The 26,054-nt window shown below is 45.1% G+C and overlaps 1 protein-coding gene across 3 annotated transcripts in view; it reads right to left on the bottom strand.

The window, feature by feature from the left end:
• Window positions 1-26,054, bottom strand: part of LOC138510563 (uncharacterized) — a 1,136,503-nt gene that overhangs the window by 759,930 nt on the left and 350,519 nt on the right. For all 3 annotated transcript variants that reach the window (XM_069626321.1, XM_069626322.1, XM_069626323.1), the window contains exon 5: window positions 15,400-15,450. In XM_069626321.1, the coding sequence (XP_069482422.1) occupies window positions 15,400-15,450 (51 nt within the window). The remainder of the gene's footprint in view (window positions 1-15,399; window positions 15,451-26,054) is intronic.

Here is a 26,054-nt window from a genome sequence, read left to right as displayed (position 1 = left end):
GGTATGTGCAATTCTGACAAAAATGATGGAGTGAACACATGTTCCCCCTGATATACCACCCACCAAAATCATGATGTCATGCATCCATCCACACTCACATTTCAATCATCCAACAAACACTGTAAATAACTCATACATAGATTACCTCAATATACATATACATCTCATAAATAATATACGTCAATTATACATTTGTGGCAATATGTGTATTAAATAAACCTACAAAAACCTACATACATGCTGGTAAACAACAGTGCAGAAGACCACTTTTAGCCAATGATTATTGGCACTTGAATATATTACTGCATATCGGTAATTGATGGCAACTGAAGTTTCAGCCAGGGCCTGCAGGTTTTTCCAAAAAGGCCTAGTCTTCTTCAGGGAAATAGATTAGTTTAGTGGGGTCAGTGTTTCATGCTATTCAGAGAGATAATGCAAAACAAATCTTACAGTGGGAAAGCCAAGGTATTTAATACCAGTCGACACAACCCAATGTCATAAATGTATCACTGGGATCATTAACCAATTCAACAATTTTGAACAGACAGGAGATGGAGAAGGAGCAACCCTCCACCCGTACAGCCTCCAGTCCCAAACCACTGAAAGACACTACTTTGAAAATTCAAAAAGAAGCTGTCACCCAACAACCAACAGACAAATCCTGTTCACCATAGTGCCAAAGATTGAAGAAAGGAGAGAAAAGGAAAATCCCTAGTGTCAACAGGGAGAAGGTCCAATGGTGTCCAGTAGTGTTTACCAGAATGTGGGAAGACACATATAATAAATAACAGTGGTTTGGTCTGAGAGGATGTTCTGAGGCCCTGGTGTTAGTGTTGGTCCCAGGGAAAGGGTTTTAGGGTGTTACTCTATGGAAAAGGAATCCTTGTACCCAAGAGGGGAGTCTCTCGCGGTGACGTCCTGCTTGCTGCCACCCCTATGGGGAATATTGCATAGCGGGCTCACCTCTCTAGCCTCACAAGGATAGGCTGCCCTCTGGGGAGAAATTACTAAATCTCACGATTCATCACATACCCTTTTCCCTTATGAGTTTGGCTTCCATTTCTTCACAGATTGAAAATCTGCTAAGAAAATCAGCTTTCCTTGCTTGTTTCCCTTTCTGTGTTCAGTGACACAGTAAGGTCGAGGAACCATCACATTATTTGAGTGTTAGAGTCTTTCCTGAGGCTTAAGCACATACAGGGAGAATGGTCTGTTACTAAGCAAAACCTTTGACCTGTTAGATCAGGTATGTTATTGCCCACCTAATGGCTAAAGCCTCTAACTCGATTGTAGCGTAGTTCTGCTCCCTCAGGAAGAGTTTTCTGCAGATATAAAGGACAAGATATTCTATCCCCTCATATTCCTGAGAAAGGACGGCTCCAATAACCACTTTAGAGGTGTTGGTTTAAAGGATAAACTACTTATTGAAATTATGAACTTTAAGAGTGGGTTCGCTTCATAAGATGGTTTTTAATGTATCAAAGCTGTCTTGGTCTTGTTTATCCCATTTCAACTTTTAAGGCTTGTTGTTAGGACCATTTTTCTGAAGTCCAACTAATGGCTTAGTAAAACCATACAACTGAGACAGTACAACACTCCATTCTTAGTATATATAGGAGGGAGGGAGGGCTGTAGGAAAGTACAAAGAACTGGTGGCATACAAATGGTTCAACAGAAACACTGAGATCCAGAGGTATTATAAAAAATAAAGGTGTATTATAAATACAAATAGGCCAAGGTAATCAAGGTGGGTAAGTACTTTGTTATAAAATCATAAACACAATATAAAAACTCAACACAATGCTGAAGGTACACAAAAGCATAGACTGTGTTCAGAATCACTAACAGTCTTTCTAGGCAAGTCAGACCTAATGATACACATTTAGAATAGAACACACCTATTCAGGGGGAGTAAAAACCACACATTTATTTTAGATTACTTTATAGTAAGTCAAGGGTAGTAGACCCTACCAGTCATGCAGTGACACTCAGTTAAGAAGTCACTCAGTAAACCAATCCTGTTATCAGGATACTTTTCTGAATTGTGGAACACAAATTCATGGAACAGTATAAACCTATAACTACATTCAGGATAACCCTCAGTTAAACTAGGTAAGACGTAATGTTGTAATAAACTATTACAGTTGCTTTTCAGATCAGTGGAACACAGATTAAGGTAGGCAATAACTCTCTAACTTATTTTAGAATGGTACAAGGCAGCCCAAGGTTAGTAAAACCCACACTACACTTATTAAGAATTTCACACAGCTATTGAAGGTAAGTAAAACCCCAGGCATACTTATACGAGACAGGCTATACAGAAGGTCAGTGGAAGCAAGAACTAGTTGGTAAACATATACACTTTTGTTCTGAAAGAAATAGGTGAAGCCAACAGCATTACTTTTGGGAATGGAGGAACCAATTCACAGGTGAGTAAAATAACCACATATATACTTTTCAGAATGGCAAAACACATTCAAAGGATAGTAAGAACTTTTGTAACTGCTCCTATTTCAGAGGGACAGTTACCAAACCAACTCTATATTAGAAGTAAGCAACTTTTAAACATGTGTTGCATTTACTAGGCAAAAGGCCCAAACCTTATAAGTACTTCCCCATTCTTGGAGCATGAGTGTTCTCAGTGGCATGAGTGGGTCACTAGCTCTATAAAGTCCAACAAACAGGTCAGGGTTGGCACAGATGTAGCAAATGTCAGAGTAAAAAAAGGTTAGTATATTACTGTAGAGTTGCAAAAGCGTTCCAGTGACTTCGGAGAAGGCACCCTAAAGGGATTCCAGCAATGGGCCTGGGTGAACTGAGAAAGAGGACTCCAATCACATAAATCACCCCCAAAGCGTCACAGGAATCACACAAGGCTTAAAGTAAATAATCCCCCAGCCAACACAGTACCTCAGCACAGAAGAATAGTTTGCAGCTGGACGTCTTCAAGATCTGTAGCCTAAAACCTGTTCAATGAATTCCTTGTCGTGAAGACTGAAGACAAACCACTGGAAGGGAAATTGCAGCAGTGATCAATGGCGAAGAATCCAGGCAAGGGTTTCTTTGTGGCTATGTGGCTTTGGCACCATTTTCAGCAGCCAGGAGAAAAGAGAAAACAGAATATCGCTGGTCGGATTCATGTCACTAATCTGGTCCAGCACCCTGTTGAGGAGACTTCAAGGACTCAAACCAATTCTCTGGAGATCCAACAGTATGCCCCGAAAGGCTCAGCAAGATTTGGAATTCGGAAGACCATGCACCGCGCAATGGCTTGAGGTCCCAGGGTATTGGAGTATTGCAGCCCAGCAAGGTTGCAGCATGCCGTGGGATGGCTCAAAATGAATGTCTTCTTGATATTAGTAGACCTCACCAACCTCTGGGTAGGAGTCATTGGGTTTGGGATCCCCAGGTCGATCGGAAAGAAGGGTTACAGCAAGCTCCAGTTACACAGCAGGGTCTCCGGTAGCTTCCTTTCATCATCTTTCTCTTCAATTTCAGCTCCAGTGGTCGACTTGTCAGCAGATTCTAGGTTTAGGGTTTTTATCAGGGAACTACAGCACAACTTATGCATTCTATCCCTCCATTTTACAGCAAGGGGCTGTCTGGTTGTCCAATCATGACAGCCACCCCCCCACTGGGAGTTGGTTCCTTTCAGGCAAGGCGAAAGACAAAGGGCTGCAGAGTTTTGGACTCCTCCCTTGCTTCCTTCTTTCTCAGAAACTCTGGAGCTTGGGCAGGGAATCCAAAGGATTCCTGCTGAAGACAAAACGTCCACTGAGGTTGTTCAAGGAAAGACCTCAGAAACAGTAAGCACACAAGAAATGGCGAAAAAAAGAAGGAGCCCACCATTTCTGCAAATTGTGGCCCTTCTGTGCATTACCACGGCTGAATTAACAGCCTGCGAGTTATTGTGACTGAAAGTAATAAAAATAGTTACACTGCCACCAGCCATTCAAGTAAACTTGAAATTGGAACAAAATGTTACCAGGTAAGTAAGAAAGGGGCTACATTGTATCCCCCAGTACTCCACATAAGGTGGGGTGTGCTGGCTCTTTACTACTTGAGAACAGTAGTTCCCTTAAGTACATGAAAGAGAAATTAACAGGGGAGCCCACAGGGGCAACCCAGCCTAATCCCAAAACTTCAACCCTAGATTATGGAGAGAAATAAAAAGGTCACCCATAAATAGAGTAAAAGACTAGGTGACAGGGGAAGCAGATTCCCTTTCACCTAGGGACAAGGTAAAAGAGTTACCAACTCCAAGAAAAAAGTTCTGGGCTTGACACAGGTCAGGAAGATTTATAATTTGATACGTTTTACCTAACACTCTGCATTCTTAAATTTGTCTGTCAAACAGGAAGTGATGGTAGAATAACTTGGGATAAACCTATGGTAATACCCCGTATGTCCTAAGAAGTCGCTGAGCCCTCTTTTAGTTTTTGGCAGGGTGTGGTAGGTAAGCTTCACAGCTTTGACTTTTTCTATTTGTGGTTGCACTAAACCGCTACCTACAAAGAATCCTAAGCATTAAACTGCGGACTGCATCAGATGCCATTTCTTCGCAATAGCAGTTAGGCCAGCCTTCCTTAGTGCCCTGACTATCTCATGTAGATAACAGAGATATACATCCCATGTTTTTCTATGATTTAAGAAATGGGTCACAACGCTTGGTGCATCATATGCTGGAAAGTGGCGGGTGCACCCGGTAACTCAAAGGGTAGCACCTTAAATGGAAATAACACCAGAGGAGTGGTAAAAACTGTTTTCTCCCTAACTGGAGGATTTAAAGGTACTTGTCTATAACCTTTGGTAAGATCAGTCATGGAGATGTATCTGGCTTGAAAGTTAGGTCATTGATTCCAGGCATTGAATAGTTATTAAACTGTGAGATGGAATTCAGCTTTCTAAAATCAATACAAAACCCCCCTTCATTGATCAGGTTTTGCCACCAGGATTACTGGCGAAGAGCATTGACTCTCTGACTACTACATGATGTCAGCCTCTAGCTTATTTTCCACTTCCCAGAGGGTTATTTCTTGTGGGACATGCAATGCTATTGAGGTATTTTCTGGTTGTAAGACAAAAGGTGCAGTAAATCAGGTCAGATTACAACAATCCGCTTCCCCTCTTTTCTGAGTGCTTTATACATTGGTTTGAAAGCAAAAAGAAAATTCAATAGGAAACGTGCGATCCAAATGTGCACCACAGGAAGCAAATATAGGAGTTGGGAGTGGGGATCACCCTCTTCCTCCAGAGCAAACGGTGTCCTGAACCTCCTGTGGAATTTTACATTCGCCCCCTGCCCCCTGCACTTCAAACAGAGCAACACCTGCTTCCAATTACTGGGAAGCTGTGGCACGCGAGCACAACCACCTCCACCGGTGCCAGAGGTGGACTGGTTTTAGTGAAATAATGGTTATCATCTACAGCCTATGCCTCTCAGGCTGGTAAGGCTGGTGCAGAGTCAGCCGTGTGTCGGCAATCTTAGCTATTGCCTGAACACACCGCTGATAAGTGCCCCCAGGCCCATACTCGAATAAGCAGATCTCGCCAGGCAGAGAGGAGGGCTTTCCTGTACAGAAATCGGGGAAAAAACACCTTCATTTGCTGTACCTCCCCAACACGCTGGCTGTGCTCCAGCAGTCAGTCATGTGTCAGGTGCATCTGTCTGAAACAAATAGGCCTACGCAGACGAGCATGTACATAAGCACAACCCTTTGGGCAGATTAACATCAGCTCCTGTTCTACCACAAAGCATATCAGACCCAGCAGAAGAAGATGAACACTGGCCCAGGCCAACCAGTTTATGCACAAGAGGGATCTATCCCCATTATGTCTCCAATTTGCTGCATTCACATGTATTTTTCTCTGCAGACTTTAGAATATAAATTATCCACATTCAAAAGTGTAGGTGTAACCATTTCTGTGTCTGAACTCAATCCCTGTGATTTATGCCTGTGATTCAGTCTAAAAACAAGGGCTTAGTGTAAGGCAGGGTTTCTGGGTCCGGCTTTTCAGTTGCTTAGTAGCGGGCTGGAGCATTTCATGAAAATAACGTGTTAGCCAAATGTGAGCAGTTGTAGAGTGAAGGAAGAACAGAGAGAAGCAAGAAATGAATAACTGTCTCCGTGTGTTTTGTGCTGCGTGAATGTGACCACAAACTCAACTTGACGGATGTCTTTTTGTAAATGCACATCTGTTGTGACGTTCTGTTGCAGCAGCTCCCATTAAGTAATCAACTCTTAGAAGACTACTTTGAAGAAGCGCAGTCAGGCACTCAGAGTGCAACTTTTGATGGTAAGGCTTGATTAATGTGAGTTCCCGGCCCAGACGTCCATGTGTTGCTGTGGCTGGACACACTTGAATTGGTGTATAGTAAACATGATGCATGATGTGTGTGGGAAGGCGCAAGCTACCAGTTTGCTTGGACGTCTGGCTCGGTGTTGTTATGGAGCAATTCTTGGACTGCCTGTCACTGAGAAACAAAAATGATGAGGGTATGAAAGAAGCACGAATGCAACGGTTTGCTAAGATCTCCACTCAATCCTTAAGGTGTTTTAGTGAGCACAATAAAACATACGGTGCAATCTGGGTTAGATGTGCTCATTTGTCCCTGGAGGACTTTCTTGGATAGAAATGGGCTAATAAAATGAATTATTGTGAAGGTGTGGTTAATTTACCAAGCTGCAACACATGTTGGCTGCTTACCCAAAAAATGGCCACATTTAGGGACTTATAAAGAGGGAAAGGGAGAAGGTACCAAATTACTGCAAGGATATTTACAGAGATGTAGCTTTCAACAAGGGACGGATAGAATCCAAGCAACTAGGATAGGTCAGGTTAACTAGTAACACATTCAGGGCCTCTATTAGAAGGATAAAAGTGTTGGTAATTCCATTAACAGAATTCCCATTGTTTTTCTAGCACTGCCAAATTATAGGTTTTGTCAGATTGACAGCTTGCTATTTTGCCGTGCGGTAAGTCTGCCGATTTTTGGAGGAAAAGTGACGGATTCACCTCCAGCTTGTTGCTGGAGTTAAACCCTCCACTTTACACCCAAAAATCGGCAGTTATCATGCAGTAAATCCACAAAATATCCCCATGCAGTCCAATGGAGTGCAAAAATGGGGTATTACGCCGCCCTACCGCCACTTATAATCCTGTGGTGACCCCACAGGACCAAGTGATGAAAACAGTAAGAGATCTTGGTGGTAATTCAGCAGAATTATGACCAAATTCCCGCCAAAATCGTAATGAGGCCCTTAGTCTTCTCGAAAAATAATTGTTTTCAGTTCCTTTCTACAATTGTGCTTGTCTTCCTGAATTGTTAGTCGGCATTTTATAACGAGTGTTAATGGCATGCAGGGGACACCAACTTTAACACTGTTCAATTGGGTGTCCTTCGTTCAATTTTCCTCTTTCACAAAACAGACAGCAGCATTTAAAAAATAATTGATTTGCGTGTTATTAGATCCCGTGCATGCAGTTTTCAACGTTCACGAGTCAGAGGGCAAAGGGGACAGGAAAAGAGTAAAAAGATGCAAATTCACTTTTACCCTTCCATGTTCCTCTCCATTTTGTGAATACGCCTGATTTTGAGCAGCTGCAAAACCTAGGTGGATTCCATATGAATACATTTGTTTTACGCCTGCATACAAATCTAGTTGAGGCTTAAAACAAAAGCACGGATAAGACTGTTTAGGAGGAGTTTAGCACGGCTGAGATCTGATCTCTGCTTTGTGCCCCTACTCAACCTCGTCACGGCTCCAAAATGGGTCACAGCGTTAAATGGAGCCTTAAATGCAATATGCCTCACTTTTGCACCTCTATTTGATGCACTGTCCTGTGATGTCGTGTCACGGGCCCTCACGGGCCACGTGCCGAGATGGCACAGGGAGTTGGGAGAGGTCATGTGACTAATCTGGATGAGGGAGGGGCGGAAACCTTTAAACAGCAATTACGTGCCAAATGTTAAGCTGTGTGCTCATCTGTGAATGAGGCCTGCCCAGCTGGGATAGTACACTGGCGACAAAGGGAAGCCCGCTAGAGCCTGCATGCTGCTGGCCATGCACGGCCTGCCGAGGCACTTGGTCGAGTGCTATGCTTGCTGTCGGATCATTTTCTAGGACTGGTGGCTCTGCGGGAACCCACGCCCCACTGCACTCCAGCTCGCGCATGACCTGCGCTGCTCGACCGAAGCTCCCAAATAAGGCTTGTGCCTCCTCCGCTCCGGCGCAGAGGAATACACACTGTGCTTGCCACGCTGCACCCAAAGCGGCTGCATTCACCGCTCCGGGGCTGCCATAGACGGCTCCCAGCTGCGCTGTGGGGAACGCTGGAGTGGGCCAGCAGGCTCCAGGCCCTAAAGTACCCAGAAGGGTGTGACTACATATTGGGAGGGCCCCAATGTGCCACTGAACAATAAAGTGAACAATGAATGGCATACCTTAATGCAAAGAGGCAAAGAAAGTAATGAATGCAAATATCTCCTCCCCATTGACTCACACTTTGCCATCTTAACTGCAGGACACTGGAAGCAGCAGTTTGTCACTTCGCATCAGTGGGGGCCTAAGGGAACACTGAAGCCCACCACCCGCTCACTGTCAAATCCTAGCTGATGGGCACCCCCAACCAGCCAGCACCCAAGAAACACGCCGTTAATATGGGAGATCAAGATCCACCTCGAGCCCCAGCAACTATAGCACATACAGGTGAGGGACTCTTTCCCGGTGCCTGCACTTATCCCTTTTGACACAACCAACAACACAAACCTTGGCCAGAGATGGCCCAGATGGATCAGGGAGTTAGACGTGCATCTAGCCACACTTCGCCCATGAGAAGACAAATGCATAAGAGGCCTGCTCACCCTTAGAGCGGACCCCGAAGTCAGAGACATTATTTTGGAATGAACTGAAGACGTCGAATCTACATACCCCGACTTAAAACGCATTCTGGGAGAACACTTTGAATTTCACAAAAACGTTGACTATGAACGCAATATGTTTCACACCACCAGGCAACTACTAGAAGAAACAATGGATGCGTTTGTGACATGGCTGAGAGCAAAAGTGAAACACTGCAAATGTCACCAATACTCCAACTAAGAAGCCATGAAGTCACAGGGGATCGCAGGATGTGAGTCTGTAACCCTAAAGAAGAAATGTTTGCAAAGACCACACACCCTGGCTGGAATACTGCTCCTGGCCCAGATGACCACAGCTTTAGAGCCACAAGTATCGACCATGACTAACCCCGACACATTAGCCCATCAGTCACCATGAAGGAAGGGACGGTACGAAAAATCAGAACACGTCCCACCATAGCGAGAGATGACAGGAGCTACTGCTTCTGGTGTGGATATGAATTCCCACATAAGGGCACATGCCCGGCTATAGGGGAGGAATGTTCCGTGCGCAGAGGGGAAGACCACTTCAAGGCCATGTGCCTCTTTCTAAGGACACCCAGTTCAGGACACAGAGAACACAGTACACCATGATACAAGTCTCCCTTCCGTCCTGTGAGGGATGACAGGCACAAGCAGAACGACAGAAAATACAATACAAGAGACAGGCTTGACGCAAGAGCCCGTCGCTCACCATCACCAGAGGCGGAGAGGCACAAAGGAAGGTGCCGCGTACACCACCTAGGCACTGGCTGCCCCTCAATGAGTGAGTCGGAATCCCCTCAAGCTCAAAACGGAGGAGGCAAGGGTACCTCTATGCCCTAGGCAATCCCAATGCGGCAGAACGCAGCCCAATGCTGCCACTCACACTGAGAGGAAAAGTCTTTGGCTTCCTAATAGACTCGGGTGCGATCGTAAACATGATCCCTGAAGGTGAATCACAAAGGCTATCAAAGCCACCCCTCTTCAAGGAGGCCCAGGTAGACATTCAGGCATACTGTGCAAAACAAGCACTACCCTGTATTAGAGCATTCACTGCCACCTGCGCACACAAAGAAAAACAAGACTGCATCACCATCCATGCTATCGATGCGGAAGGAGCCTGCAGCTGTAGCCTCAGCTTCCGATCAGCAATCCAAATTGGGCTCATACATATGCTGTACAAACCCATGGCCAGCAAATACATCTCGCCAGCGGCCAGAATCAAAGCGGCTTTCCCAGCGTATTCTAAGTCATTGGAAAATTGAAAGGGAAGATTAAGCTTCATATTGACACCTCTGTAAAACCGATTGCACAACACTACAGCGGCATACCCTTCATCATCCAGCACCAAGTAGAGAAGGAACTACAGTCACTCCTTGACGCTGACATTATCTAACCAGCCATTGGCCCCACCGTGTGAATCTCACTGGTAGCGCTAGTTCCAGAGAAAGGCCCAGAGGGACAGATAAGACTCTGCGTTGACATGCACGTCCCCTACCAGGCCACATGGCGAGAATGCCATCAATCCCCACGCATTACAGACATGATGCACCTATTGAACGGAGCCAGAGTCTTTTCCAGACTCGACCTCAACAAAGGTTACCATCACGTCGAGATCAGTGAGGAGTCACGCTACATCACCATGTTCACTACCCACCTCTGCCTATTTCGTTACAAATGACTAAACTTCAGCATGTCGTCAGCAGCTGAAATCTTTCAAGAAGAGATCCGGAATGTAATTTGCCACATACCACACTGCATCATCTACAATTATGATATCCTCATATTTGGAAAATCACAAGTGTCCCATGACGCCACACTACTGAAAGTCTGCAAGGCACTCAATGAAGCGAATCTCTCGCTTAACAAACAGAACTGTGTATTTAACAAACCAATGCCCAAATTCTTCAGACATATCTTTTCAGACAAGGGCATTGAACCAGATCCAGATGAGATTAAAGCCCTAACCAAAGCCCCACGCCCCTCAAACATTGCACAAGTCTGATAATTCCTGGGGCTAGCAAGCTACTGTACATGCTACCTCCCAGACTTTGCATCTACTAGCGCCTCCCTCCGGACCCTTACCAAGAAAGACAGCAGGTTCACATGGACACAGTCTCATCAGGAGTTGTTTGACCGAATCAGAAGAGAAATAGCGGTGTTGGTATGCATGTCATACTTCTACCCCAACATGCACATGGAAGTAACAGTGGATGCCAGCCCGGTAGGCCTCTGAGCCATCCTGGCTCAACACTCTGGCAGTGACCATGCCCCCATGAGGATCGTATCATACGCCAGAAAGAGTTTGACAGACACAGAACGTTATTGGTAGACAGGGAAGGCAAGTCTTGCCATAGTGTGGGCGTGCAAGCACTTCCACCTGTTTCTATATGGAAAACAATTCACCGTTATTACAGATCATGTGCTTGTCACCATATCTGTCAAGCCAACAGCCCAAATGCCACCCTGAATTGTTCGATAGGGCCTATGTCTAAAAGAGTACTGATTCAACATCATCCACAAGCCAGGGAAGGAAGCCAACCGAGCAGACTTCCTATCCAGCTACCCTCTAACATGCAGACGGCTATCAGTGGACCAAGCAGATGACTACATCAACTATGTAGGGCACCACGCAATTCCCCCATTGATCTCTCTGACTGAACAGCAGCGAATGATTGCTGAAGACCCTACACTGTAGCTAGCAGCATCCTGTATTCACGATGGAAGGTGGAAATCAAAAGAACACTAAGCAAAATCCACCCCAGCGGTCGACCACAAACTCTGGAATACACTCATGAAAGTTAAAGGTGAACTATCCATCACACCATCGAACATGATAATAAAAGGGAACAGAATAGTGACTCCAACACCTCTACAACAGCTGGCCATTGATGTGGCACACGAGGGCCACGGTGGGATTGTATTGACCAAACAATAGCTAATAAAGAAGGTTTAGCTCCCTGGCATGGAACACTTGATTGAGAACACGCTAAAATCCTGCCGTGTATGTCTCAGTATCCAACCACACACGGTCCCCAAACCACTTCAGATAATGCCCTGCCGGACCACATCTGGGAATAAATAGCCATCGACTTCTTCGGCCTCTCCGGACCAGTGACCACATCCTGGTTGCACTCGACAAACACTCTCGGTTTCCCGAAGTGGAAATTCTGCATTCGAACACAGCCACGGTTGCAATCCTAGCTATGGACAGAATGTTTTCAGCAGAATTTGTCCAGTACATGGGTTTCCACCATGGAAATGTCACCCCTCTGAGGCCCTAGGCCAACGGCTCAGTTGAACGCTTCATGGCGATTGTTAAGAGGGCGGTGAGGGTGGCCAACATCATGAATAAACCACTGGAACAGACACTCTACAAGCTTTTGCAGGACTATCGCAATACTCCACACTGCTCCAAATGGCTATGCCCTGGCGAATTGATGTTGGGCCGTCCTGTCAGCACAAGGCTTCCTCACGACTCCGGCAGTCGAACCACGAGTAGACAAGAACAAGAAATAAGGGAAAGAGACGATGCAGCAAAAGGAAAAATTAAATAAATACACTGATGCCCGCCGGAAGGCACAAACATCTGACCTCCAACTGGGGGACAGCGGCATTGTGAAAAAGACGTCCACTCACAAAGACATGCCACCTTTCATCCCGCAACCGCTAACAATTATGGACCAAAATGGATCCATGATCACGGCTGCTCGAGCCGCCAAGCAAGTACTCAATTGCCTCATTCTTCAGAAGAGTGGAAGGGAGCCCCCACAAAGAACCAGAAGTAAAAAGAGAGGCGGAAGAAGAAGAGAGAGAGGGGTCCGGATACATTGGAGATGAAGAAGAGTCTGCAACAGAGGGGGAGATCAAAAGCAACATCGAATGCCCACGTGCTGATGGTCGACCATATAAAGACCCTGATGATGGATTGAAGAAATGACGTAGGACATTGTTATTTTGGGGGCAGATGTGATGTCTTGTCACGGACCATCACTGGGCACGTGGCGAGACGTCACGGGTAGTTGCGAGAGGTCATGTGACCATTATGGATGAGGGCGGGGCGGAATGATTAAATAGCAGTTACGCGCCAAATGTTAATCTGTGTGGTCATCTCCTTCCGTGTCCCGTGTCAGCGAATGAATGAGGCCTGCCCACCGGGAATAGTACATTTGCCATATAAAATTAGACCCAGTGTTCACAAGGAAAGCACAAAAGCAAGCGAAATTCCCTTTAACCTTGCTTTTACTCTCCGTTTCTTTTAAAAATGTAAATGACATCTGCCATTCATGCAAGGCAGACAGCATTTGAAAGGGATTCCCATAAAATGTGCCTACTTTCAGAACCTGCTCAAAGCAGATGGATTCCTTGGAAATCCATCCATTTTATGCCTGCATGCAAATCTCATGCGGGTGTAACAGCATTTATCCTTTGAACGTAGAGCAGGAATGCACAGCAGAAGTGTAAACTTTGTTTTCTGCCTTTTCCGCTGCAAAATGTTTGAAAAAAATGCTCTGAAGTGTAAAAGTAAGCTGTACATGTTTACCATGTTTCTTTTACACGTGTTTTGCACTCCAGGCTTAGAACGTTCGAGACATAGTAACAGGTTACATTTGTTCCAGGCTTGGACCCATGGCTCCCAGGATGCTGCTGCTAGTGTAATTGTAATTGTTTATTTGTAAAGCGCTTATACACAAGTGAAGTGCTTTAAAGCGCTTCAAGGAGGAAAGGGGACAAGGGAATACAGTTGTCATTCATAGGCCTTGAAGATTCCGAATGATCTAACAACAATAACTAGCATACTAAGCCAGGGGCATATCTACTAGTGTGAGTGCGTGACAAAGGGGGGGGGCAAGAGGTGGAGGGAAAAGGAGACACAACACATTAAACTACCATACTAGGCATGGCAACATTTCAGATTGATTGGTGGTTAGTCATCTAATGCGCCTATGCAAGAGTATTTCAGGCACAACCAAGCTAGGGATAGGAGACAGAGGGAGGACAGGACAGACAAACTTGCTAGGCCTAGTACACAATTGGCCTGTGCATGCCTGATCCTACCTTCTGAGGCAGACCTAGTTATGCACATTGGCATGTAGTGCTGGGTTAGTTAAGTCAGATACATGGGACCCTGTGAATTGTTATACCTGTTGGTTATGTGCAGATCCTTGGGGGCACTTGCTTCTTATTAACAACAAATGAGTAGTGTGGGGGGTATCTTTCTGTTGAGCTTTCCTATTGAAGTTTAAAGTCGGATGTTCTGTTTGGTGATGGATACGGAGGCCCTTTGTTGTCGATTATGTTTAGTGAATAAAGGCATTAGTAGGATTATCCGTGGGCCCGCCCCCCTCCTCTGAAATCCTGGCTCCCCCTTGTGCCCCCCCCCACCTCAGCTGGGCTGCTCTCTCTGCACTGTCAACGCAACACAACACAGGATCTGAACAACGGGATAGTGTACCGCTGTGTAGAAATAGTTAGTGAACGGAGGCTGTCATAAGTCTTCATAAGCACTCGGCTTGACAATCTGCCTCCCTCTGCAGCTAAGAACAGCCCCTCTAATCAGAATGTAGCACACACAACTGCTAATGATGGGCTATTAGTTACTGAATGGTTTTGTGCCTGCATTCCGATGGGAGGGGAGGTGCAGTGGGGTGTGGGTGGGGTGTGGGTAGTGGGGGTGCACAAAAGCCTCTCTGCAGGAGTGCTTGTGATGGTAATGTTTATGTTAATGTTAAAGGCAGTCAGTCGGATCTGCACACATTCCCTTTCATAGGCGGCCCCCCACTATTGTCTGTGCCCCACCCTTACTTTTCTCTTTGGCCCCCCCTGTGCCCCTACTAAATTTGATTCCTGGGGACGCCACTGTTGCACTGAGAAGGTCACACTGGCGATATGGTGATTTCCACTCCCAGGTGTATTGCGATTTTATTTCATGTCATACAATTGCATATGGTACATCTGCAGACATGCAGGGTCACTGCGGAAAAATACTGTAACTATGCAGTACACATTGCTTGCCTGCAATTCCACAGAAAGAAAAGTTCAGAAGGACCTAGAGGTTCCCCAGTTGGAGATAGCTCATCTTGGAGTGCTGCCTTGTGACGTGGCTTAGACCTATTACGTTTACACCTTTGAGTAAACAGGTCACCTTTGCACAATAATTGTCCTCATTTGCTCAGAAAAGTTCCTCCGTGGAAATTGAGTAAAGCCTGCCTGGCATGTAAACATGGGAGACAGCGTTTACGAGGGTTTCTATGGAATCCGACAGCTTTTTGCTTGTGTAAAAATAAAGCTGGCGGATTGCATTTGAATCCTCAGCATTTAAGCCATGAAGATGTCATCCTGGCATAAATACCTGCGACCCGCCCCTCCTCTCTGCCATGCAAATTGTTCAAAATGAGCCGTGGCATAAATGAAATGCGTAAAAGGAGACCGACGTTGGACATTGTGCCCATTCATAAACATGCATCCATCTCTTCTCATTAGCGTTTCTCGTGCCATGAACTTGAAGGACTTACAGAAGATCTTGGAGATGCTCTGCTCCCACCAGGCCGTGGGGTCGAACAAACCTACGGAACAAAATACATATGTACAAGTGAGTCAATGCAAACCATCACATCTTGATATTAGAGACAAAGCACTATGAATTCCAACTGCTGATTGGGTCCTATCAAGTGTCTATTGATCGCTCGCTCGCAGGCTTTACCTTCCCAGCTCATTATCTACTTGCAGCCATATCAAAATGCAATATTTTTGGCAAACGAGAGCCTTTATGAGTATGGTGGTAATGATACAAATGTATAGTATTATAAATGCAACTTGTTTTTAAAATGCCCCTTAATAAGGTGTTGGGATCCTATGGGCTATTTACCCCACAGGGGAAATGTAAAGTACTCCATTGAAGCAATATGGGTCATGCACCCCATTCAGTGCAGTACATGCATTTCGTGTGGTGAATGCCGTATATCAACTTAATTCATAATTAGATGCTGTTTTAAAAATAGCTAGTATTTAAAATACCACCAGCATTATTATTAGTTGTCCAGATTTTTTCCCAGGAACACTGCCGTAGGAAATTACCACTTCTGCCTGTGGTATTCCCTTTAAATGTGCCCATTCACAACTTTACCAATAACCCATTGGCAACGTGTATTCATTTATGTATTTATTGATTGCTTATTAGGCATTTGTACAATAAGGAAATACTGTTTTCAAAGCACCCAGAGGGTAAGGGAGGGAGAAGGGGTGGGAAATACAATAAAAAAACAATATTTAAGAGCAGTAGGGGGAAAAGGAAAAAGGACAAACCTACTATGCCTTGTGAGTATTCACAACGTGCAAGTGCAGCAAGGAGGAGGGCAGAGGGGGTAAGTGCTGGGGAGTATGAGCTCCTGGGTGAGCCACAGATGAAGTGCTAGGAATGTTGAGTGCTACAGGGCCTGGAGCCATGAGAGATGTAAGTGCGAGCCTCCAGGGCGCAGGGTCTAAGTGCAAGTGCAGTGGATAGACAGGAGCTGGGCCGAGAGGCATAGGGACCCAGGACACCAATCGCAGCAACTTTGGGATTAGCAAAGGAGAGAAGAAGGGAAGGAGGAGATGAAGAGGAAAGTCTTAAGCAGCTTCTGGAATTTAAGAAGACCCGACTCAAGGCACAGATGGAGGGGGAGGCTGTTCCATATGAGGCAGGTAGCTGAGGACAGCAAACGACCACCTACCCTCTGTGTAGCAAAACGCTTTACACACAGAGAGTTGGTGCCAGAAGAATGTAGTGATCTAGAAGGAGAGTATTCGGTAAGATAAAGTTGAAGATAGTGTGGTCCCTGGGCACCCACCACCTTGTGGATGATGCAGAGGGATTGAAATTTAATCGGTGCAGCAACCTGGAGCCAGTGAAGAGTTTTTAGTGCAGGAGAGATGCAGTCCCTGTGCTTAAGGCCAAGGATCAATCTTGCCGTCTTATTCTGGATTAGCCAAAGGGGTCACAGAGTGGAAGATGGTAGATTCAAGGAGGCTATTGTAATGGTCAAGCCTAGAAAGAAACAGGTCTTGGGTCAAATTGAGCCTCTGGGGGAAAGTGAGAAAGGGGAGAATTCATTTGAGAAGAAAGAGCTGAAAGTGGGATTTCTTGGCAATGTCCTGAGTGTGAGGGAGGAAGGAGAGAGAGGAGTTGAAGATGACACTAAGGTTTCTGGCTTCAGAAGAGGGCACAAGGGAAGAGCCGAAAGAGGAAGGCCAGAGTGAAGGGAAGAAGGAGGGAGCAGGGGTCCTGATTTGAAGGATCTCAGTTTTACAGGCCTTGAGGCAGAGATCATTGGAGGTGCACCAGGCGTGGATGACAGAGAGGCAGTCAGGGATGATGGAGGGTGCAAGACGGTCGGCAGGGAGTTTGAAAAAGAGATGTGTGCCATCTGCGTAACACCGGAAGTTGGAGGAGATGGGTGAGATGAGACGTGCAAGCAGAGCAAGGTAGATGTTAAATAGCCCAAGGGAGAGGATAGAACCCTGGGGAACACCACAGGTTGACAAGGAAGTAGGAGAGGAGAAGGTGCCCAAGACGACTTGGGAAGAGCGTTCAGTAAGGAAGCATGTCAGCTAGTCCAGTGCCCGTTCCGAGATACCAAGGGTATTGTTTTTTGTATGAAGAAGGTATGGTTGACTGGGTGAAAGGCAGAGGAGAGATGAAGAAGGATGAGGACAGCAGGGGAGTTGGAGTCCAGAGGTGCGAGTAGTTCTTCGCGGGTGTTCAGAAGAGCAGTTTCCGTGCCTCTGGATGTTGTGAATCCAGATACCACTGTTAGTGGTATTGAAGGTTTTACAGAAATATCTCTTGCTATATTTTTTTCCTTAGATGGTGGAAATGGAGAATGTACAGTTTTGATACTAACATCACTACTGCACTATTGCTACGACTATCACTGGTGCACAAAGGGGTACATTCTGATACTTTCATGAAATATACATGAGAAGTGGTGAAAGGATGGGCATCGTAGATACCCAGCCTTTCACCCCCTTCCAGTGTCCCTTTCTAAAAGGTGTTTTTCCAGCATTGCAGTGAAAAACCCTGGGCTTTTGCTTCTCTCATGTACAGGACAGAGACCTAAAAAGATTTTTTAGAAACCTTTTACAATGTTTACCTCTGTCATAGAGGCAAAGATTGGAGGACTTTTAAGGTGGAATGCCACTTTGTAAAATGGTGGTATTTTATACAGCTGGTATTATCTGTTAGAATTTTACCAGAGGTAAATGCCGCCATACCTGTTATGAGCTGGGTGCAAAAACGGGTCAATACTGCCTATGTTAGCATTAACGCCAAACTCATATGGAGGCCACACGTGTTTTTACTATTACCGCCATACTCACGAGACGCACAACATCCACTGGATGCAGGGAGAGCTCATTCATGAGTATTGGGCATGGAAGTGTGAACCTTGGTCGAATATGTAACTCATTGTATGGAAACATACAACCAACAAAGATGACTGGGGAGAAAAACTGTGAAAAACAAACAAATCAATCTACTTCTTCATGGCCATTAATATCGGAGAACATTTTTCGCTGTTGGCAAAAAGACGCAAATGCAGGTGGACTGTTATTTATTTTTTTTTTTTTTTTTTATTGAAACACCAGTCTGACATGTCTCAATGCAAGCATTGTGACATCAGACTTTTATTACAATGTGGTCCTATATATCCAAAAAGAAGGAAGAAGAAGAAAAAGAGAAGAGGACTTCTCCAAAACAAGCAAAGGTCCATCAGACTATTACCGTCCGCTCGAGCCACTTCTGAAAATCCTGGATGAAACGTTGTTTCAAATAAAGTTTGTGTCGAGACGTAGAGAGTCCAAGTAGTCAACTACGGCACAGCTTAATTTTATACAGTGTCCGGCTGCCGCATATGACCACCAATCTCGACTAATACAGTCCACAGGAATGAAGTCTCCCAGATGCGTCATCCGTTTGGCGGTGGTATCTTTGCATCTGGTGAGGAGATGTTCAGAAGTTTCGGTTTCACAGTGACAGAAACGACATATATTGTTACTCACTTCTTTAAAGTGACGACTCCACATCATTTCTTTCGTTTTAATGGCATTTAAACGAAACCTTAGAAACTGCTCACGATGATGTCGAGACGGGCAGTGTTTTAGGTAGTTGCTTGTAACATTTAGCTTAAGTGCCCCAACTCCAGCGTCTAAGGTGGTCGGTTTCAAGAGACGTGAATCATTGTTCGAAATCCAGCACCATTGTTCGAACTTTTTTTTGCTAGTTGTGGTCTCTCTAGTAGATCGTTCAGGTTGAGATCAGCAGTGGCTAAGATTCTCAGCATGATTTGCTTCCACTCATCGAGAAGTTTCGAATTCCCTGTGTTACTTGTCGCAGAGAAAATTTGGAATGCAGGGGCTGTCGGAGACAAATTCATCTTTCGCATTACTGTTAAGGACTTCCACATTACATGCGAATGTAGAGAATTCAGTGAAAGTTCGTATCTGATTTGGGTCATTGATATGTAGGTTGGAAGCTTCAGAACACGCCGCCAGAAGATTCCTTCCAATTTTTCCCAAAACGAGACATCTATGTTCCAACCGGATTCTGATCCAAAGGTGATTGCTGGAACTACCTTTTGGGTATAGAAAATCAAGACCGGTGTTAAAGTGAACTTGCCAAACGTTTTGTTCAGCAACTGTCCCTGAATGCCAAATTGAGTCATACGATTGACCATGTCAACTTTCCAGTGATGTTCATGGACTGAGTTGTTAAAGATGATTCCCAAATATCTGATTGAATTGACTGTTTCAAGACAGATGTCATCGATTTTCCACTTGAAGATTCTTTGTCTTTTCGTACGATTTTGGCTAATAATAATGATCTTAGTTTTTTCAATATTTAGCTCCAGGTCATTTTTGTGCAGGTAGTCATGAAGGTTTGTTAATTGGCGTTGCAAGCCTATCTCGGTTCTGTCCAGTAAAACCACATCATCAGCATATATTATGCATCCTACTTCGATGTTATTCAGTTTTGGTGGAAAACATCGCACATCTTTGCGATGAGCAGGGATGTCAGAAATAAACAATTTAAAGAGTTCAGTAGCTAATGGGCATCCCTGTTTCACACCTATGCTGGTTGGTATCCGCTTGGATAGGGTGCCTTCGTTGTTTAGTCTTATGCTGACGGTGGTTTGCGTATATAGTGCTCTAATTGGCTCGATGAGGTTTCTTGGACAGTTCCAATTTGCCAGTTTTTGCCACAGTTTGTTTCGGTTTACACTGTCGAAAGCACCCCTCAGATCTATGAAGGCGAGAAATAGTCTCGTCTTTGCCTTTTGGCTTTCTAATTTGAGAATGTTTAGGAGCAACAGGTTCACCTCCACCCCCACGCCTTTGGTAAAACCTGTTTGCCGGATATCAGGGATTTGTTCTGACATAGACCACGCTGCCAGCCTTTGACGTAAAAAAGATGCAAAGATTTTACCTATAGTGTCCAGCAGGGCAATCGGGCGATAGTTGATTGGATCTGCCCGATTGCCCTTTTTGTAGATTGGCACTATGATTGCGTCCCGCCAGGAGTCAGGTATCGTTGCTGATGTAAGCACACGGGCGAATAATAGTTCGATGAAGATTGCCCATTGCTCCTCGTTCTTTTTCAACATCATGTTTGATATTAAATCTGGGCCTGCTGCGTGGGAATTTTTCAGGGATCGTATGGCGAGTCTTATGTCTGGTCCTGTTATTCGAGGTTCCCAAGATATTGTCTCTTGTGCAGGTTTTCTAGCGTCCTCATTAGCTGTTTTACAAAAGATGTTGCCATAATGCTTTTCCCATGAGTCGGCATCAATCTCGTTCGATGGTAGTGACTGGTGCTTCGAGTTTCCTGCGTTCAAAATTGCCCAGATTTCTCGGGAATTCTTTTGGACTAAATGCCTCATCAGGTACTCAGCTTGATCTTGCTCAATTATCGATTTTTGCGATTTTAGCCAGTTACGGTATTTTTGGCGACGTATGCGTATGGCGTTGTTGATTGCATTTGTGTCGCTGTCCGATTTGTGGGACTTCTTTAGGGTTCTTATATCTCGTCTCATAACTTGTTTTGCTTGTGTCAGGATTGAAGATGAGAGGTGTTTATGTTTGGAGCCCATTGTACGATCAGCGGATTTGACTGTGATGAAATCAAATAGTAACGGTGCGTAGTTTACAGACTGTTCAGAGGTCCGACGTAATTTCTGGCTTATTTTCTCTATCGTAGGTCTATCCATCTTCAGCCGGTTTCCGCCACTGTTTACGGAAATTACGAGATCGTATTTTCTTTGCTCAACCGTCCATTCTACCATACAAGCCAACTGAAGCAGGTTGTGATCACTACTTGACATTGAGCTTATTGATAGTCTTATGTCACTTTCAAAGAAACTTTTTGATACCCAAAAGTAATCAATTATTGATTGGGCGTATGGGGATGACCAGGTTTTTTGGGGTGGTTTGTCGCCCGGAACTTGTCCATTTACCATATTGCAATTTCTATTGCATATCGCCTGCCTCCATTTGGACTCCCGACTTTTTACTTCATCGTATGATGATAATTTGAACTGCTTGGTTGCATGATCGAATTTGAACCAGGAGCAGTTTAAGTCGCCTGCACAGATTATTGATAGATTCTTGTAGTTTAGCAATGTCTGATCAATACAGGTTGTTATTGAGTCTATGAATTTTTTGGTGCTTATTTTTGCCGGATTCCAGTAACTATTTATAATAAGCAGGTGTTTCCTTGTTTCTTGGTCTTCGTCTGTAGTTTGGAGCAGTGCACTTTGTACGAACGGATTAGGACTGGAGGAATCAACAAGGCGCCACCTGGTGTTTATTTTGATCATAATGACCAAACCAGAAGAGGGTCGCCCCTTTACATTTTTTATTGCAGGATTTAATAGAGTCTGGAATCCGTCCCTCGATGGTGGCTCGCACAACCATGTCTCCTGAAGACAAATGACAAAGACCCTTTCCAGGTCAGCCTCAAATTTGTTGAATAGGTGAGTGAATCCTCTAGTATTCCATGAAATAAATTCACGAGTACACTTTTTACTGCTGATTGATGGCTAACGTCGATCAGAGATGTTAGTGTGGCTGCCATTTTTCACTGGATGATTAAGATTTGTACATGAGGTTACTGAGATTGCCATTTCTCTACGAATCTCAGCACGTCGTTGTCCTTGGGTCCCTTGAAAGGTGTCTTTTGTATTGGACATTTCGATGTCGGACCTGAAGCTCGTCGGTTCCACCGATATGTCGAACCCAAATGTTAACAATTCCTCTAGTGCATTCAGAATTGTATTTCGAACTGATCCTGAGGAAATGTGTAGCAGTACCTGGTCACAACACTTTTCAGAAGCAAACTCAACTATTTGAATGTCCTCAGACAAAATCGTTCTGAGGGATGGAATGCAAGAAAATAGTTTCAGTACGTTTTTGCGGTTCAGGTTCAAATCATGGTCACCTCGATGTAGATTTTGTAGTTTCAATTTGCAGATTAGCGAGTTTGCTCCAGATCTCGAAGATGTGGATGCTTTTGATGAGTATCGGACCTGCTTTTTTTCATGCTGTCGGGGATTTTTTGGGTTAAGGCATATAGGCAGATTTAGACAGTCCTCAGGCTTTGTCCACCTATTATCATAGGTTGCCTCCTGTCCCGCTCTTGGAGTTAGCCTATGCGAGGATTCATGTTGGATGTCATCGGTGGCCATATTGGAAGGGACGATTAAGCGATCGACTGTGGCTTCATCAGAGTAAGTAGAAAAGTTGGATATATCGATTGCTGATCCCGGTGACTTGCTCATGGGACTTTCACGGTCTGCGTCAACTCTTTGTCTCTTGCTTGTCGGAGAGACATGACGGCCTCCTCTACTGTGGTTTGTGACTTCCTGAACAATTGGTCATCAATTTTTGGCTGTTCAGCTCTTTCGAATAAGCCAACTCTACAGTCCTGTGTTACGTTTCTGATGAATTTCTGTGACTTTGAATGCTGTACATGTTTTTCAGGGTCTGGCAATTTTTTCCCAGGCTCTGACTGCCTGCCTTTCGGTTTCTGGGTTGTTTGAACTTGCCTCGTGGAAACCTTTAGTGATTTTGCCGGACCTTCGAAGATTCCAAATGAGGCTGTAGATATTTTGGAAGTCAGTTTTGGATTGAAACAGATTGCTTGTTCGTTCGGGAAAGACACAGAACCACACTCGGGGGGTTGCACGACCTGGACTCTAACTTCTTGCTGGCCGGTCGTAGTTGAAGAATCACTAGCTGCATCAGTGTTGTTCGAAATTAAAACATTTGCATTTGTATTCTGTGTTTGAACTTGCTGGTTGTGAGGATCTTTGCTCGATCGTGAGGGCACTTGAAGCTTTGTAGTTTCGATGCTTGGGTTCATCATGGCTGAATGTCTCATCCATTTTACGGCTTCAAGCAAACCGTCGGCTAAAGAGTCATTCTGGCAGTGGTGACGCGCTGCGAGGTCACTTAGGCGCTCTTGCCATCTTAATGTTTGTTCTGCTTCTTGTGTCGACCGTAGTTGCAGGAAGTGTGTCACAGAGTCGAATTTATCCATTTTTTCTTTTAGCGTTATTATGAGTGACGTCTGGTCTTTGTAGGCCTCGTGGAGTGACTCATACATTTTCAAAAACGGAAGGAGTGCCGCAGACGAGGCTGCTAGAACATTATTGTAGATCTGCATTGCAGCTGCTGAGGACAAACTTGGTTTTGACTCAGTGCTGGTTTTGTCTGACAGACTTAAATGTGAACTGTTTGAATTCTCCAAATTGGGATCTTTTGCCAGCGTCGAGGTAGCGGCCGTGGTAATAGGTGATTCCTGAGAAGATTGTAATGTTGTAGACTTTAAATTCTCATTTCTCGATTTACTGGAGGGGTCCATGTTAAATGTTGGACCTCTTGGCTTGACGTGAGGTGTACTTGAGGTACTTTCTCCTGTACCACCGCCATTTTGTTTGTCACGTATTGGCGAACAAATTTTATTGAAGTTCCCCATCTGCATGTGTCCCATGTTGTCACACAATCTATGAAGGAGAACAGCATGGTCGATGTGATTGCGACTGTATCGTTGGAATGTATGTTGCTGACTGCCTTTTGCAGTTGTGTAGCCATGGAGAGACTGAATGGTGTTAGACGTCGTATATTCCTTGGATTGTAGAAACCGAGGAGCTCTCCGCGGTGTGTCAACAGTTGCCGGAATGGTTCTTACAGTTGCGTGGTCTGTGTCTAAGGTCTGTGTAGTTAATATTATTTCATCAGATTCAAGTAGGCGCCCGTTTCCCTCCTCATCTTGTGAGGCTTCCATTAGTTCTGCATCCGTAAGTTCAAAAGGGGAAAAAAATTCATCAGCTGTTTCTGAGGTGATCTGGTTAGGCGTGGCTTGAGATGTATTGTTGAATGAAAATGTTCTTGACAAGTTTAGGCCAATCGGAAGTAAGTTGTCAAGAGTTAGTAGTGGCCTTTGTTGAGGTACATTTATGTGTGGAACAGCCTTCTCTAATGAATCATTTGTTTCGGCGTCCCCAGGCGTGAGTGCCGGCACAGATCCCTCAGACCCCGCAGCTCCCACTGCCCCCTTTAGGATGGCGTCAGACGTAGTGTGTGCGCCTCCGTCAACTATCTGATTACCAATGGTTTGTAGTGGCGATATGGGCAGCGCAGGAGGTGGCACAGGAGCAGTAGGATTAGCTTGAGCAAAACTTGTCAGGGTAAGAGGATTTTCGGAATTTCCTGGTGACAACCAACAATCATTTGTTACTCGTTCTGACACCTCTTTGCTGCCTGCTGCGCACGTTGTGTTCGTTGTTGGGGCATCGAAGGATTTATCGTGCGAGGGAGAAGTCATAGAGGGGTCAGAAGAGGACACAGCAATTAACAGTGATTGCTTTGTTCCTGTTAAATCAACCGTTTCAGGTTGCGCTTTAGACATGTGTTTTCGTGAAGCAGTGCTTACCTTTGAAGTGTCTGAAGCCGCGTCTGCCTTCAAGGCTGTCCACGGATTCTGCATCCGTCGTTGTTGAATCGTTTTCCTCCTTGTTTGGGGGCCTCCCTGGCCTGATTGGGCAGTCATTGCAGAGAGTACAATAATGCTAGCCGTAGGCAGACTAGCTGGAACCACCTAAAGTACTCAATATGTGGCCTGTGTGCACTGCACAGAGGGAGTGGGCGCTCAGAAGGGATCAAAGAGGTAGTTCCTCCGCAGTCTCCCTGATTATCGCGCCACCAGCGCCAAACAGCCGCTCAACAGCCGTTGGCCTTTACGCCTGTCGGGCTTAACGCCGCAAGGGTGTGCTGAGCTCTGTTTTATGTGCCTGGATAGGTCAGGTGATCAGTCACGTGACGGCACAGCGCTCCGCCTCCTCCTGGAAGCGAGCGAGCAGGCGAGATGGAAATGCGAAATGCGCGAGTTCTTAGAACTCCCAGCGCACGTTGACAAAATACAGCAGCAGCAGCAAGAAAGTGTCTTCTCCTCACGGGAATTGCACACCCGGACTGTTATTATTTTCGTTGTATGATAAGATGTTTTTGTAGTTTCAGGAGTTGCACTCTGCCCATCTTTTTGGGCATAGAGACAGAATGGGTTGGTTTTCTAAATATGAGGCCTCCAGTCTCGGCAGTCTCTGAATCAGCTCAGAGGGCCTTCATACTATGGACCCTGTTATTGCCATTTGGTTTTACCAAACAAAGGCCTGCTCAGACAGGTCCATAGACAGTTAGATAATGCCCAGAGTGCGGGTCTTTCAAGCCAGCTTCGGACATTTTTCTGGCCCACTGTTCACCATTTTAATGACTTTGTGTACTGTCCGCTGGTAATTCTAAATAACTTGACTCAACCATGTTGTTCCATATGTATTTACAAAAACCGTGCCCTCAGGTACTACTACTCCTGAAATGTTTTGTCAGCAGAGGTTGCAAACTGCTGCATTTGGTCTTGGGATGATAGCTTAGAGGCAACGTGCTCGCCTTGGAAGCAAAAGGACATATAGCAGCACAGGTTCGATCCCTGGGTCCGTGCTTAGAGACCTCTGGCTGTTAAGCGCGTTATAAATACCCAATGATAACCAGAGTCAAGTCTTAGATTGGCACCAAATGCTTCAGTAGCAGCAGTCCAGTTATAGGCTTAGCGGACCTGTGCATCTTTGCCATCTTCTGTTTG

Source organism: Ambystoma mexicanum, chromosome 6p, assembly GCF_040938575.1.
Source record: "Ambystoma mexicanum isolate Mex_15411 chromosome 6p, UKY_AmexF1_1, whole genome shotgun sequence".
In the NCBI taxonomy this organism is placed as follows: domain Eukaryota; kingdom Metazoa; phylum Chordata; class Amphibia; order Caudata; family Ambystomatidae; genus Ambystoma; species Ambystoma mexicanum.
The sequence above is the reverse complement of the archived record's forward strand: the minus strand, read 5'-3'. Positions and strand labels throughout refer to the sequence as shown.